General features: G+C 43.3%; 1 protein-coding gene across 1 annotated transcript in view; it reads left to right on the top strand.

Moving 5' to 3' along the window:
- The first annotated feature begins 1747 nt into the window (after window positions 1-1747).
- The window catches only part of COL6A3 (collagen, type VI, alpha 3), a 54342-nt gene continuing 38838 nt past the window's right edge, over window positions 1748-17251 (top strand). The window contains exons 1-5 of the mRNA XM_010179468.1: window positions 1748-1835; window positions 2712-3329; window positions 7383-7985; window positions 12107-12709; window positions 15176-15775. Of these exons, the coding sequence (XP_010177770.1) occupies window positions 1748-1835; window positions 2712-3329; window positions 7383-7985; window positions 12107-12709; window positions 15176-15775 (2512 nt within the window). The remainder of the gene's footprint in view (window positions 1836-2711; window positions 3330-7382; window positions 7986-12106; window positions 12710-15175; window positions 15776-17251) is intronic.

Below are 17251 nucleotides of genomic sequence, written 5' to 3'. Positions count from 1 at the left end.
GTTTGGGGAAACAAGATGGACATTGTCCCCTCCTTTCTACTGACTTCCCCTCTGATAGTCTTGAGGAGTGCCTCTTCAGTGGAAGAGGGATCAGCTGTTCAGATGTTTATTTCCAAATTGTCCCTAATTCCCAGCACTTGGTTCTGTTTCTGGCTGTGCTAGTGACATCCATCTGTGTAACTACCACAGCTTTCCTTAAGGAGGGGGTTAGTCCTCCTCTAGTCCTCTTAGGCTCTTGTATTGGTCATAAATCTCTGCATTGAGTTGGCAAGGATAGTAGTACAAAAAATGATTTTTAAAAAGAACTTTTTTGTTTTTATTGATGACCTGGTTAGTAGCTTGATGTATTTGAATCAGTTTTGGCTTATTTGAGTAATTGAGCTCCTTTTGGGGAATGAACAGTATTAAATCACTGCATTCCCTTTTGCGAGGATATTTTCTTAGTTAAGCAAGCCTGGCTGGTTTCTGCTCTGTAGGCTTGGAAATGAAGATTAAATAATAAATTGGCCATCTCTATGACAACAGATACACAGCTTTCCTGAAGGAGACGTTGTTTCAGAAGGCTTGCCAGGTGGACCACAGATAAGATACTTGCATGAATTTTATTTTTGGCTCCAACACGTAAAATATTATTCTTGATGCTTTTCCAAAATGTGATCAGCCAGCACAAGCTATTCCACCACTGGGGCTGTGAACTTAGAGAGTCCAAGTGTTGACGGGGTCGCAATCACGATGAGAAAAGCTTGTCTACGCAGTTGCAGATAAGCAGGCACTTCTTTATTGACAGCGCTGGGGAGACACTGAGGGTAGCTCCTCTAATTGTGCTCCGATGCCCATACATTTTCACAGCCTATTTATACCTTTTTAACAAAGCAAAATCATTCGAGCATGCACAAGATGATCATCTTTTACTCCACCCCTCGCCTTGATTGGTTCCCCACTATCACACCACATAAAACATTGAATTACCTCTATATGATTTTGACACAGAGAGAAAAGAAAAGTTATGGCCTATTCTTCTCGTACCCTTCCAAGCACCTATATACACATATATCCCGCTCCCTTTTTAACTTTATCGAAGTCAAAGTGTTGTTTTAATTCTACAGCTGAAACAAATGCCTACTTTAATCACTCAGAATTTTCTCGTGACTACAACACAAGAGCTTTTTACTGTAAAGCCAGATCTTGTGGCTCACTTGGGTCTGGAGTAGTTAAATTTCCATTTGTATGTTTGGGACAGGTGAAAAGGTGAGCTGAGGCAAAGAGAGATGTTCAGGGCAATTATTATGTTTTGTGTTTGTAAAAAACAAAGAAAGGACAATTGCAAGAGGTAACATGTAGACCAAGATGTTTCATCTGGTCATCCGTGGGTGAGAAGGACACAGTATATTTTGAGGGCTGGTGGTAGAAACTTAGGCTGTCCATTTTCCTATTTATTAGGTATTACCTGGGACAGCATAGGCAAGACAAATGCCATCTAAGTCCACAAGGGCGTTTAAATGCCAATTATGGGAGTGATGATTCATCTTCTAAAGAAATGCTTGCTATGAAGCAGTCTCTGTCCAGCATTAAAATATTTTTTCCTGCCAAACTGTCACAAAAGCACTGCAAAACCATGTGGGTTAGCTTTTATATCTCATGCCTGGCCAGCACTTCTGCTGTTTCTCACTCTCCTTCGTTTTATCCCTTAGGTTTCACATTGGGTGCTTTGAAACAAGGAAAAGGATAACTCAGATAAAGGACCAAAATGAGGAAACACCAACATTTGCCCTTTGCGGCAATGTTTTGCCTCCTCCTCTCAGGCTTTTGCTCAGTTCATGCCCAGCAGCAAGCAGGTAAGATGGAACTGCTTTACCTGACTTAGACCCTGTACAAACATGCTGCTAGTTAGCACCAAGATGTTAGTATCATTTGGTTTTTAACATGCATGTTGATGGTACATTGTGGTTTACCTTCTGCTCCTCAGCTCCCACTTGGCTGAAGGTCCTTTTGGACCTAGACCTTAGCCAATGCACGCGGTGCCTTCTGGAGCATGTTGCTGGCTGGTGGCGTGCCTTTGAGGATGCTCTGCAAGAGTTGGGGGTGTGGGTTGTGCACCCAGGGTGGCCCCAAGAGGATTTTCTCCTGGGCAGAGCTGTTTTGCCCTCCTTGCATGTGTAGGAGGGTGTTTTGCAGCAAGAACTCTGCCACTGACCTGCAGAAAGGCTGTTTGGTTTTTTTAAGAGGTGGCGCTTTGGGACTGGAGCTGGTGTCACGGGGGGAATGCTAGCACCTAGGCCGCTTAGGCTGAGCAGCTCTTTCTCCCTTGAGCACTGCTATGAAGCCAGAAAAGCCCTAAGCCAGCAAAAAGGTGCTGGAGACCATGGGCAGCTTGAAGCTGAACAAACCCAAATTCCCAGGTGTCTTTGGCTCAGGACTGGCATCCAAACCCATGTGGCAAGGGCCCAGGATGGGAGAAGCATCTCACATCACCCTCCTTGGGAAGGATAGGTCGCATGCTGTCCCCTCCTGTCCCTCAACACCTGCCAAGTCAGGGCGCTGATGGCTGCCTGGTTTTTCCCCAGTGCTTCTCGGTTTGCTGCGGGCGATAAGGGGAAGCTAAGCTTCACTTTCACCATGTGAAAGAGGCCGTCGGTCATTTAGGCAATGAGAAGGAGGCATGCTTGTGCTGACCAATAGACAATCCTAAACCCCCATCTGTTTTTTTAAAGCTGCCAAAACCGTTGCTGTGGCTGATATAATATTTCTAGTGGATTCCTCTTGGAGCATTGGGAACGAACATTTCCAACTCATTCGAGAGTTTCTGTATGATGTTGTAAAAGCTTTAGATGTGGGAGGAAATGATTTTCGCTTTGCCCTGGTCCAATTCAGCGGAAACCCCCACACAGAGTTCCAGTTAAATACCTACCCCACTACCCGAGACGTCCTGTCCCATATTGCCAACATGCCTTACATGGGGGGAGGCATCAAGACTGGAAAAGGATTAGAGTACCTAATCGAGAACCACCTCACTAAAGCTGCTGGAAGCAGAGCCAGTGAAGGCGTTCCGCAGGTTATTATAGTGTTAACGGACGGACGATCCCAGGATGATGTGGCTCTGCCATCATCTGTCCTTAAATCAGCCCATGTAGACATGTTTGCGATCGGCGTGCAGGACGCAGTGGAAGGGGAGTTAAAGGAAATAGCAAGCGAACCCTTCGATACGCACCTTTTCAACCTAGAGAATTTTACCGCTCTCCACGGCATAGTTGGAGACTTAGTGGCGAGTGTCCGTTCATCCATGACTCCAGAAAAAGCTGGGGCCAAAGGACTGGTTAAAGACATCACAGGTAATGGCTGACCACTGATGGCTCCCATCAGCATGGTACCTGCTGGCGTTGCGCTGTTTAAAGCCTTTGTAGGGGCAAGACTGAGATGGACGTTCAGAGGTTTAAAAACAAAGGTTTGAAAAGTGTGGCCCTGTGTTTGTAGCTATCGAGCATGCTGTTGTCTGCAGACTGAGCTGGCATCTCTACCAGAGCTGCCAGGAGGTAGCACAGAAACCCTTGGATGGGCAGCAGCCCATTGTGGCCATCCTTTTGCACCATGGCATGGAAATGCAAAGGTAGGGAGCTCTGCAGAGTTATTAAGTCGCCCCATCCTATCCTCTCCCAAGCCAGGGAAATAGGGGATGAACACACCAACTGTGCATCTTTGAAGCCTTGACTGAAAATGCTGTGGAGGCAGAGAAAGTCATTGCTGGCTGTGGGAGCACCATGTAGGGTGTCCCCTTTCAGCTAGTGGGGGAGATAGGCAGTGTGCTACTCCAGAAAGTCACGTTTTTGGCTGAAGACAGCTAAAGCAGTTCGGTGGAGAACTTCTCCACTGAAACCCCCATCCCTGAGCTGACCCTTAGCCCCTCTGCTCATCTGCTTGGAGAAGATGTGTGGTTGGAGAGCCTCTTTTGCAATGCCACTCAAATACCTTCTTTACAAGCCGATGGCTTCCACCTGCTGGAGCATTGGACCCTTCCTGTAACTGAAACCTCTCTGCAAACTGTGTTGGCTTCAATGGATCTGCACTGACTGTGAGCTGGGGACCCAATTTGCCTGGATAAAAATAAGACAGTCTTCCTTCAACCCTCCTCTGTTTATGAAATTTCAGCGTAGAAAAGGCCTTCTGAGCATCTTTGTTGTGTTTCAAAACAGAAGTCCCAGAGATCAAACCTTTCTTTTTATTCCTGAGACTCCATCTGAAGGTCAATAGCTTGTGGGGTGATGTAAGGCAACAGCAGTGTAATGAGGCAGTGTAACATTAATCTCCCTGTGTTGTCTTGCCTGATTAACCCTCATGCCAGCTCCACTGGGTGCTCTTCATCACTGCATGACACCGAGCCACACTGAGAGGCTGTGCTCACATGTGTTTTTATTGTGCAAAGTGCTTGACAGGGCAAATGTCCAGATCATGTGAAAGCCACAGTGAAGGAAAGCAGCTGCCCCAAAAAGATGACATGAGGTTCACCAAGTCTAATAAAATCATGTCAGTACACGTAGAAAATAAGTGTTATACCCAACCTGCCGATGGCACTGCAGCAGCTGTTCTGCATATTTGCGAGTGCTTCCCTGTCTAAATCAATAGGGAAATTGGTCTTCGGCAGCTGACTGTCCTGCTCTGGGCCATGCCAGTGGGTAACCCCATAGTATATAAACATCTGAAGTCACAGACATTTCTTTAAAAGCTTTAATGGCCAATTCCTACTTCATGTATATCATGCATTTCCAAGTTCATTTCTACTAAAATGTAACTTTTGCAAGCATTTCCTTTCCCCCTCGTCAACACAAAATTTAAGCTAATCCTACCATTGTAGTTTTGTCCCTGTGTGACTTGCATAGGAAATCTACAGAGTACCAGTAAATATGGAAAAAGATGTTACAGGTCCTAAATATTGGGTGACAACAGAGTACAAAGCATAATAGAAATAATACTTTGTGTAATTTCTACTAAAATGTAACTTTTGCAAGCATTTCCTTTCCCCCTCGTCAACACAAAATTTAAGCTAATCCTACCATTGTAGTTTTGTCCCTGTGTGACTTGCATAGGAAATCTACAGAGTACCAGTAAATATGGAAAAAGATGTTACAGGTCCTAAATATTGAGTGACAAGAGTACAAAGCATAATAGAAATAATAGTTTGTGTAAGAGTTTAAGTCATTTATTCAGCTTGTAACTCCATGTAACATTAAAATACATAAAAATGTCATGGATGTTATGCTGGAAATGAGCCCTAATATGAAATAGAAATGTAAAAAACCCCAGTCCTACAGTACTTCCAGTATAGAGTACCAAAGCTGCTGGTCTGTGGCAGTCCCCGGAGCTGACCAGCGTAAGTATGAAGGTCAGCCCCCAGTTTGCCCTGGTGTATTTGTTAAGTCTTAGCTGTCTGTCTCATCTGACCCTCCTTGCTTAGTTGTGTAACAAGCATGCTTTTATTTGTTCTCCAGTACCAGCTTGTTCCATAAATGTGCACTGAACTACAAGGTTGTTTTACAGTGATGACAAATTATCCAACGTATCCATTTCATATCTATTTTCTCTCTCACGGGAATGACCTGTGCCAAACCCATTGGTGTCTGAAATCTTGCTCCTCAAAAAAGATGTCCAGGGTATCTAAAACAGCACTGGGTACAACCGCTTTGAGATTTCCCTTTCATTTACATGATGAAGTAAAACATGTACATCTCAAATGAAAATGGCACAGTAAAGCTGACCTTCAGCACCCTTAAATTTTGACTTGGTGATGGAAAAATAAATCCTGGAGCCCTTTGCAATTGTGAACTGTGCTGATATTCTCCAAGCCAACACTGGCCATCAAGTTGGCTCAGGAAAGTCGTGATGCCCTGGAGAGCCTTCTCCTTTGTCATTGGAATTGGAGCATTGTTTGAATCTCTTGGCAGCATTGCAATGTATGAAAATATCTACTAGAAGAACAACTAAAAAGGCAATTAAAAAATATATCTACATTGCTGAATCATAGCAAAGACCACAGGTTTATTCCTGATCTCACTAGGCTATCTGTCAGTTTTGCTACTGGTTTCACCTTCAGCTTTCAGAAGCTGAGAGCTGGGTGGGATTTCCAAATGTGGCTTATCAGTCATTTGCAAATAGTCTGAAATTTGAGTTCTTAACAAGATTGGAGAATAATAGCATGGAAACATTTAAGCATGCTCTGGGGTCTTCTTCCCCTCTCCACTTATTGCATGCCTACAGCTCTTGGTGACATTGATGGTAAAATTACTTGAGCAAAGGGGGTAAGAGCAGACACCAGGGCATTTTGGGTCTGCTTCGGTAAGTCTCTCAGGAAGAAATGCTTCTCCCTCAACAGCCATGTTCATGCCATATAAAAGGGTTTTATGGTGTGTGTAAATTCTCAGCAGATGCTTGTGATCATCTGTGTATGGTAACAACAAATAGAGTTGGATAATTGTGTCATGACTGATTTCATTACCCTGTTTTAACCTGATTCTGCATTCCTTGATTGAATATCCAGAGTCCATGAAAAATACAGACCAGACTCCTCTATTGATAATCAATGCATATTTATGCAAAGTAATTAATGCAACATAACGTTTGCGTGGCGTGGATCGACAACTGTGCAGCTCAACTTGCTGGACAAATACCATTGTATGTATGCTGGCAGCTGGGAAAAGAGTTACTGAGCAAGAATAACAACCAAAACCTTTTCAGTTGTTTCTGACATGCATGTCAAATAATAATCCTTCACGGCAGGAGAATCCAATATATTCAGCTGCTTTTTTTATCCAGCAAAAGAGCAGAATTGCAACAGAGAGGCTGAAACTTTCCAGATATATTCTATTCTATTCTATGATTCTATATATGCGGTAAATGGTGGCCTTTTTCCTTAAAAAAATCACAACAACAAAAAACCCCTCTTACAAATATGTGTGATTATCACTGTCCTCACCTGCTGTCTTCAGGGTGAATTACCACCAAAATCCACCTTTTTCTTTTGACTCTGTCTTAATACATGGACAGTGCTGGCCACTGATTAAATGGATCTAGATTTCCAAAAATTATATTTTGCCAAGCTTTCTCCTTGCATGCCGATAGTGCTGACCCCCATGTAACTGCAGCCACCAACTCGGTTTGTGTCTGCTCAAGCCGTCTTTTGATGGCCAGCGGATGCTGCTGGGATAGGGCTAGGAACTCGTATTCAATCAGAATGCAGAACTAAGAGGCAAACATCACCTCATCAGTGAACATGTGTTTTGTTTACTTATTTTCGTGTTTCTTACTGGTTTTCCAAGAAACATGTCGGAACACTGTACAACTGCATGTAATCACTCATTTTAATGCTTTCACCTTTTGCATTTCTTTTTTTAAAGCTCAAGAGTCTGCTGACCTTATTTTCCTTATTGACGGATCAAACAACATCGGAAGTGTCAATTTTCAAGCCATACGTGATTTCCTTGTAAATTTGATTGAAAGCCTCAGAGTTGGAGCTCAGCAAATACACATTGGGGTGGTGCAGTATAGTGATCAACCCAGAACCGAGTTCGCTTTGAACAGCTACTCCACAAAAGCGGATGTTCTGGATGCCGTGAAGGCACTTAGTTTCCTCGGTGGCGAGGAAGTGAACACCGGTGCGGCACTGGAGTTTGTGGTGGAGAACCTCTTCGCCCAGGCGGGAGGCAGCAGGATAGAGGAAGCGGTGCCTCAGATTTTAGTGCTGATAAGTGGTGGAGAGTCTAGTGATGATATCCGAGAGGGCTTGTTAGCGGTGAAGCAAGCTAGTATATTTTCATTTAGCATTGGGGTCCTGAATGCTGACAGTGCAGAGCTGCAGCAGATTGCTACTGATGGAAGCTTCGCATTTACTGCCCTGGATATCCGTAACCTTGATGCTCTTCGAGAATTATTACTGCCCAACATTGTTGGAGTGGCCCAAAGACTTATTTTGTTAGAGGCCCCAACCATTGTGACTGAAGGTATGTATGCCTTTCTAGACTGTTGCATTTCAATGAATCAGTGAATGAATGAGCTTTTGCAGGCTTTAAAAAAATATTTATTTTTTTAACATTTAAACTGTATTTTTGCAATGCATCTCTCTGGTCTGGTCATGGAGAAACAATGGGAAAGACAAATAGTCCTGTGGCTAATGTGCAGAAACTCATTTGCCCAGTGGGTTATCTTTTGAAAACCGTGAGGTTTTGTGTCAATAACCGATATGGCATGGGGTTTTAAAGAACATGAGCAGAGTATAAAGCAGCTCATATAATAGCTGATATTTATACAGTCTAAGAACCCCGGGGGTAAATACTGCAGCATGTCCAGTTTTGAAAATGTTTATGTCATATAAGCTTAGATTATATGTCAATTGAAAGTGTCATCAGAATGAAATTTCACTAGGGAAGCTAACAGGGATGTTGAAGGGATCCCTGTTCCATAGAGTTGAAGTTACCAGCTTGCTTAATGGTACAATTCTGTACCTCATTGAAACTGTGCACTATCCTTGGGAAAAGGGTGAAATGTCTGTGTTGTTGAACTTAAAAACAAAACGGCCTTTAGTTCTTCTGGAGTGAAATCCCTACCTTGCTAACGTATAGTTCCCTTCAATCCATAGGCTAAGAAAGTTTACAGCTTTCCATGAGGCCATGAGAAATGAAAATGTAGATGTTAATATTCCACTTAGGTCATCTTGTCACTTGTCTGCACTGACATTGTTTCTGGACTAGCATTAGCTTGGGTACAGTAGAACAATGAATATTTGGATTTATGGAGCAAGTAGGTGATTAAGAGTTGCTCAGTTTTTACTATGGCTTTATGACTAAGTTAAATTTACTGATCAGAGGCTTCATGAAAGACACAATATGTTGTATTTCAGAGGCCCCTGGAAAGGGCCAGACTGGAGTTACTGCACTTAATTACCAGGATGCTTAATGCAAACAGCACTTTTGGGATCCAAGTGCCAGTCTGGAGTTTTGTACAGACTGTTCAACTCAGGATGTATGTTGACTGTATATAAAACCGCATTCCAGATGTCTTCACTGATCTGTGTCTAAACATGATTGCTACCCCATGGCTCAAATCAAAGGGAGGAATTTGCCTAAAAGATCATTTTATGATCTTGCCTTGATTATTCCAGGAAAGAACATGAAGAACTTTTGCTTGTAGCACCCCACAAGAACCATATTTATCTTAATAAGCTGAAGCGTGCGTGTCTAGCTAAAATGCATGTCAGAAGCCATGTAAGTTAGTGGAAACCATCTTTCTTTTTAATGCTGTTTGAATGATAAGATTAAAAATGTTGGTACATATAATGTCATCCGCACTTGCATATTTTTCACTGAAAATGCCAGCCCATCGGTAGAGGGTACTACATATAGATGGATGTGCTGAATGGAGATTCTGGTATTTTCAAAAGAGCCTTAGGGAATTAATTTGCCTAGTGTCCATGGGAATTAATTTTAACTGGTCTGCTTGATTCACACCAGTGTTTTGGAAGTCTGCAATGTAAAACACTGGTCTGAGACACATAGCATAGCCTGCAAGGGATGCCAAACCCACTAAGATGCCAAGCCTTCCTGTGAAATACTGAAGACTTTTTGCTTCACTTTAGCTTTCCAGCTGTATACTAGTTGTCCTGGGATGAATGTCTCTAAGTGCTTTTCTGCCTCTCTTCTCCCCTCTCCTTTAGCTACTAGGGGAGCCTGGATGATTAAATCAGATGAGGTGCTTTGCCAAAGAGAGAGCAATGAGGAGGAAACTATGCGGGGCTGGTTTTGATGCTGACATTCCCAACTTTTAGAGTTAAAAATACAATGCTTTGATCCCAAATCCTTTGAAATTCCTGGGAGACTTGCCACCAACTTCGATGGGCTCCGGATCAGACACTATGAGATGTGTACAGCCTTCCTTAAATGCTTTTGCTTTAACTGTGTCCATTGAAACTAGCACTGTGGGGTGTTTCTTCCTGTGGGTTTTGGTTTCGGTTCTTACATTCCTCTTCTCTAAGGAAACGTACTGCAGGATTTGAGAGCTGCAAGAGGAACAAGTAGTGAAGGGAGCTATTCCTTCCCATCCTCCCTCATCTTTGCAAATCCCCTTTGATGTTTCTCACAAACTTCTATATAAAGTCAAAAGTTTCCAGTGTCTCCATTTTTGGGTGCTGACAAGCTAAGGAAGTGCTTTGGACATCTCTCTTGGGTGATGCAAAGCAGGGATTTCAGCCTTTGTTATCCATTTGGAAAGTTTCCCGTTTTCAGCCCTCTCCTCCTCAGAGTAACTGATGAGGAAAAAAACCTAGCTTGGGGGGATGAATGCTGGAAATCGTGGCTCTGGGAAGGGGGTCATTTAAACAAATCTTTGTTGCTTTGTGAGTAGCTCTGTTTTGACAGCCTGGGCAAGCCGTTGGCAGCTCACGGGAGGCTGCGACTCAGGGAGGTTACCACCACATTCGCTTTGTGCAGGTTCTCATCATTTTGTGTCCGACAGCACCACAGTGGGCTATTCTAAGCTTCAAATTTTGACAGTTGGTTCTTACTAAAACAATTTTCAGCAAGACTCTGTGAGATGCTTTTGCACTGGCTAGCAGAGGCAGATCTCTTGACATCCCAGAGCAGAGGCTGTAGCCAAGTTGCAGATGTCATGTTCAGCTTTAAATCATTCTTTGGGGTAGCCCAATTTCATGGCACTCATCCGTAATGAGAAACCTGACCGAGTCTGGCCTTTGGGAGCACTGCTTTCTGTGGCCAGCTGGTGTCTGGCCAAAGAGGACTGCAGCCAAAGCTTTGTTCTTTGTTCAAATCCAAAGTAAATAGCCTCCATGCAGAGGAGCTCTGATGGGCTGGGGGGATGCCCTTTTCCATCTGGGCAGGACAAGGGTGTTTGCTACCGCTTGCCCTGAGGGGAGTGAGATCCCAATGATGCTGGGTCCCTTCTTCCTCCAGGCTGTGCACTGGGCATAGCAGCAAGCCCAGCAATTGATGGACCTGCTTCCTTGAATATTGACCCCATCTCAGGAGCTCGTATGTGGGTAGGCAATTTAAGGCCACCCAAAGTCCAGCATAACACAATGAACCATAATACTCCAGCTTAATCTGGAAACAAGTCAAGGTTCCCTGTTTCACTTCAATGGCATGAAACCAGGGAGGCAATGATTGCGAGTGGGGTTCTTCACAATATTGGTTGTGGCTCACTGCCTCAAAGAATAAGTGAGGGTCATCTAAGAAATGGTGTTAAGATTATCTCCCATAATGCTCAAGTATAATGTTTTTATCATGATGGTATTGGTCTTGTTAATATTTACTGTTGGTTTATATACATTTTCTGTATTAAGTATGATTATGCTTTGGTTCCAATGCTGCACACAGGTATTTTTGCCCCCCCTAACTATCTTTCTTCAAACTTAGCCGGGGAACTGGAAAGCTAATTGTGCTCTTTCTGTGTCCTGTGCCATCGTCAATAATAAAGTTTCAGAGATTACAACCTAGGGGACCTGTTTTGTTAAAGATATGGCAACAAGAATGTAATTCAGCTCTTCTGTGACTGGGCTAGCTGTGCCAAGAAAAATCGTAACTTTTATTTGTTAGATAAGGAATAAGATCTAGAATGTGAAGAACCAAATCCCAGGTATGTTGAGTAAATGGAGACTGTTCTTTACTTGTGTCATTGCTCTTGGGAACCTCATCCTTCTAAGACCAAACCACTCTCTGGCATGATTCAGATGGCTCCACTGCAGAAAGGGGGAGCATCATTTGTTTATTTTATCTCATGTTCCAGCTGAGTGCCCAGATTTCTCAAGTTTGCCTTTCTTTCCTGTTTTGACCCTTTTAAAAATTTTAGTATTAAGATCTATAAACAATGCAATTCTTGCAACTCTTCAACTCTTCTGTGTCTTCTGTAGGGGAAACATTTGATCAGATTTCTTATTAGGCTTCCGCTAGAACATAAAAAGTAATTCTGTTTTGAAAGCAAGACCCTTTTAAAGGTGTTGAGAGTAACAGTACTTCAAGCAAACAAGAAGTCCTAAATGTTGCTGAACTGTTGACATAGAACTGGTGCACAGAGTGCGGTAAAGGCTAACGTTATGTTCATGTGTTACTTGCAGTTATTGAAGTGAACAAGAAGGATATAGTCTTCCTGATAGATGGCTCAACTGCTTTGGGGACTGCCCCCTTTAACTCAATTCGTGATTTTGTTGCCAAAATTGTCCAAAGGCTGGAAGTTGGACCCGACCTGATCCAAGTTGCGGTGGCACAGTACGCAGACACTGTGAAGCCAGAGTTTTATTTTAACACCCACCAGAGCAGAAAGGATGTGATGGCTAATGTAAAAAGAATGAAGCTCATGGGTGGTACGGCACTCAACACTGGCTCAGCACTGGACTTTGTGAGGAACAACTTCTTCACCAGTGCTGCTGGGTGCAGGATGGCGGAAGGGGTGCTCCCCATGCTGGTGCTCATCACTGGTGGTAAGTCCAACGATGCCATTGACCAAGCTGCGGCAGAGATGAAAAGGAACCGGATACTGATCCTTGCCATTGGGTCAAGAAACGCTGACCTGGCAGAACTTCAAGAAATTGCCCATGAGAGAGATTTTGTGTTCAACCCAAATGACTTCCGCCTTCAGTTCATGCAAGCCATTCTTCCTGAAGTGCTGTCACCAATCCGGACGCTCTCTGGAGGACCGATTATCCAAGAACCACCATCAGGTAATTAATTACCTTTTCTAATTATGGAGATATGCTAGCCTGACATTGTTGAACTGAAACTCACCCTTTTAGAACATATTCACAGTTTTCTTATTGTTTGCTGAGCTCAAGCAATAAGAGCTATTGCAGTGTTGATTTTAATGTAAGGTGTTTAGAAGATGATCCAAAGCCTTGTGAAGCCAGTGGATTCTTTTTACTTGGTCTTGCCATTGACATCAGTAGACTTTTGAAGCCATCCAACTGTTAGTCATGTTTTTTGAGGTAGTTTCCCCTGCATTTCAAAAGGTATTCTAGCTGCATAGAGATCTTATACCAAATTTCTCAGGATTTCTTCCTGAGAGATGCTTGAGGTCGAATTAATGTTGCACTAGATCGTATTTGAACCTTGCATTTCTGTCCCATGGCCTATAAACTTTTTAATAACAGGACTTCTTCCAGCTGTCAGTAAGTTCAACAGTGAGGTCTCTTTTGCTTTAATGGGTGTCCAACTGTGTCCATTCTTTTTCCGCCATGGCCTATAAACTTTTTAATAACAGGACTTCTTCCAGCTGTCAGTAAGTTCAACAGTGAGGTCTCTTGCTTTAATGGGTGTCCAACTGTGTCCATGCTTTTTCCGGTTTCCCAAGGTAATTTAAAATTTTAAACTGCAGTGCAAAATATGCTGAGTTTGTGAAAGAGTCCTTAAAGGCTTAGAGCCTATGGCTGAATTACATGGAGAGCAGACATTTTAAAATCAGTTTGCCAATACTTGTCCTTAATTAAGATGAATATCATGGGTTGTATCATTTAATAAGCTTTTTTCAGAATATGTTTCCTGCTAATACAGTTTTGCATGGCTATATACCAAACCTGACATTTTTATTTTTCAATGTAAATTAAAAATGTTCCTAAACTTCCTTGTTCTTTAAAGCTTACTCATGCAGCTTCTCTTTTCTTCCAGTCCTTTTGCTCTACTCTACTCACAGCTATTCACATATACAAAAGCAAGTAATCATATCCTACTCCATAAAATTACTATTATTAGTAATAGAATTGATTTTGACACTAGGCAGTCTGTTATATTTCAACTAGAGATTGTCTAACTCTGGGCCTTGAGTGGCACTTTTCCAGGAAAAAATAAAAATCAGAAAGCCAATACAGTCTGAAAAATCTAGGAGCAATGCTTATACTCCAACGCACCCTTTTCTCCCTTTTGGTTTTAATATCTCAGTATTCATATACTTTATATATAGCTCATCAAGCTTACAAGGACAAGGCAAGTTAGAGAGATTGATGAATATAGCCATATATCCATAGGTAAATGCTTTAAACAGAACAACACTGAACAGCATGAGCAATGAACATAGATATGTGCTCAAGTAGCTTATTTGGAGGAAGGCATCCAGGGGATGGATGCATTTGATAAGCCCTCAATTCCCTGAGCTCTTATTCAAAGCTTCAGCATTTTGGTCTCTCATCTGGACATGATGTATTTAGAGCAAAAAGCAGAGGGGGATGATGCTGTGGTGTCTTTGGAGTGCCATTGCAGACGTGTGTCTTGGGGCTCAGATGCTGGGAGACAGCCTGGGAAGGGTTTAACCTCAAAAAAGGAGCCAAGAACTGTCTGGTTACTGCCAAAAGTAGGAAATTTCTCCCCTTTCAGCAGCCTGCAAAATTTATGTCTGACATCAAAATGCATTTTTCTTTCCCAAATGCAGGCTTCAAAAACACAGGTGTCTCAGGCAGCTGTTGCAGCCTCGTCTGGACCAGCTTTTCTAAGCCTATTAGTAAAAGCTGTTTTTAATACTCACTCAAAATACTGACCAAATTGGTTACTTGGCAGAAGTGTTTTTCCCATGCAAGCGAAGCCTAACTCTGTGCTGCAGGCCAGTCACTGCTGGCTGCACAGCATGACCATGAAAAGTCACTGCAGGGCAGAACATGATTCTCTGCATGCAGGGATGCATGGGAGCATCTCCATGGAACAGGGAATTGCTTAATAAGGGGGTGGTAGAGCTGGATGTCAAACCATACTTTCAGTGTCAGAAAGCAGAAATATTCCCTAAAGTTTCATGGGAAAGCCCCAGGTAAATGTGTGGTAACTTGCAGCATGTCTTAAGTATTGCTCCACCAAAATGGATGAAGCTGGCTTTTGTGAGCAAAGGTCCTGGCCCAGAGCATGTAACTCTGGCATTAGCAGCCATTGAAAACATCTGACATGACAGACACTGAGCCCTGTTGATAAACCTGATGCTTAATAGACTTTTCAGAACAAGTCAGGAACCTTCCCTGAAAAATGTAGTAATTTCCAGCAAGGTCCTTGTTACTTCTGTGCTGATCACACCCTTTCTCTTCTCTCCCCCACTTTCCCTGTTCCTTCTAACAAGGTTTACATGTGTGTGTGGCGTATGCTGTATGCACACATGAAAAAAATATCTATTTTTGTTTTCTGTGATGTCTCATGTTATTTTCTGTGCTCTACTGCAGTTCAAGTAACCAAAAGGGATATCATCTTTCTTTTGGATGGATCACTCAACGTCGGAAATGCCAACTTCCCCTTTGTGCGTGACTTTGTTGCCACTCTAGTTAACTACCTTGATGTTGGAAGTGACAAAATCCGCGTTGGCTTAGTGCAATTTAGTGACACTCCTAAAACTGAGTTCTTTCTATACTCGTACCAAACCAAATCAGACATAATTCAACGTGTGGGGCAGCTGAGGCCCAAGGGGGGGTCAGTGCTGAACACTGGCTCTGCACTGAACTTTGTGCTTTCGAATCACTTCACGGAAGCTGGTGGGAGCAGAATAAATGAACAAGTGCCACAGGTCCTAGTCCTGGTGACGGCAGGGAGGTCTGCTGATCCCTTCTTGCAAGTTTCCAATGAATTAGCTCGGGCTGGAGTGCTGACTTTTGCTGTTGGAGTTAGGAATGCGAATAAGGCAGAACTTGAACAGATTGCCTTTAATCCAAGAATGGTATATTTAATGGATGATTTCAGTGCTCTGGCAGCTTTACCCCAGGAGTTAAATAAGCCTATAACAACATTTGTTAGTGGAGGTGTGGAAGAGGTTCCACTCGCCCCAACAGGTAATATCTACCTTCCTTCATGTTGACTGCATTAAGCTATTAAGACTGCAATCTTGTTTCTCTTGACTGTTTGTTCCCAATGTACACCTTTATATCTGCCCGAGGCCCTGAGTTGTCGAAGTGGTTAGGGCTGTGTTTAACCTTAAATATGTGGCTTGACACAGTCAGCTCTTAGTTTTGTTCAAGTCATTACTAGCACACGTTAAAGACAGCACAGTTTTAAGTCTTTTGGCAGGTCAGGGCTGAAGGAGCATCCAAGTGAGCCTGTGCCCATCAGTCACTGACTCAGGTGTTCCCTTTCTGCTGCCATAAAAATGTCACAACATGTAAATGCATCGGCAGTGAAAGCATGCACTTTTGTCTGCAAAGAACAGTGTGGAAAGGTTAAAGTCTTAGAATCTTAGAATCATTAAGATTGGAAGAGACCTGTAGGGTCGAGTCCAACCGTCAACCTAACACCAGCATGCCCACTAAACCATGTCCTGAAGTGCCACATTACACATTTTTTGAAAACCTCCAGGGATGATGACTCCACCACTTCCCTGGGCAGCCTGTTCCAATGCTTTACCACTGTTTCAGTGAAGAATTTTTTCCTAATATCCAACCTAAACCTCCCCTGGCACAACTTCCCCAGCTTCACTGCACTTCTCTGGACGCAATCCAGTGCCTTAATATCCTTGTAGCGAGGGGCCCAAGACTGAACACAGTATTCGAGGTGCGGCCTCACCAGTGCTGAGTTCGGGGGCAAAATCACTTCCCTACTCCCGCTGGTCACACTATTTCTAATACACCCCAGGATGCCATTGGCCTTCTTGGTCATCTGGGCACATTGCTGGCTTATGTTCAGTTGGCTGTCAAACAGCACCCCCAGGTCCTTTTCTGCCTGGCAGCTTTTCAGCCACTCGTCCCCAAGCCTGTAGTGCTCCACGGGGTTATTGCGACCGAAGTGCAGGACCCGGCACTTGGCCTTGTTGAAGCTCATACAGTTGGCCTCAGCCCATGGATTCAGCCTGTCCAGGTCCCTCTGCAGAGCCTTTCTACCCTCAGGCAGATCAACACTCCCTCCCAACTCAGTGTCATCTGCAAAGTTGCTGAGGGAGCACTCAATCCCCTCATCCAGATCATTGATCAAGATGTTAAACAGGACTGGCCCCAAAACCGAGCCCTGGGGAACACCCCTTGTGACTGGTCACACCTGGATTTAATTCTGTTCACCAGTCATGCCAAAGAGCACAGAGGAGCAAAGGTACAGGTGGCTGAACACTTTCCCAGAGCCACTCTCTCAAAGCGCTGTTATCAGGCTGTCACAGAGGCTGAATTTTACTCCAGATAGTCAATGTTATTCTCCAACATTAAACTGCAAAGGTTTTGGGAAGTTTAACTCTTTTTAAACAGGTATTTGCTCGCTAATTTTCTTATTATGGCTATGTGCCTATGAAGACATAAAAACAACCAGGATTGTTTAGTATGGAAAGG

This window comes from Mesitornis unicolor, unplaced genomic scaffold (genome assembly GCF_000695765.1).
Source record: "Mesitornis unicolor isolate BGI_N332 unplaced genomic scaffold, ASM69576v1 scaffold8452, whole genome shotgun sequence".
In the NCBI taxonomy this organism is placed as follows: Eukaryota; Metazoa; Chordata; class Aves; order Mesitornithiformes; family Mesitornithidae; genus Mesitornis; species Mesitornis unicolor.
The sequence above is the reverse complement of the archived record's forward strand: the minus strand, read 5'-3'. Positions and strand labels throughout refer to the sequence as shown.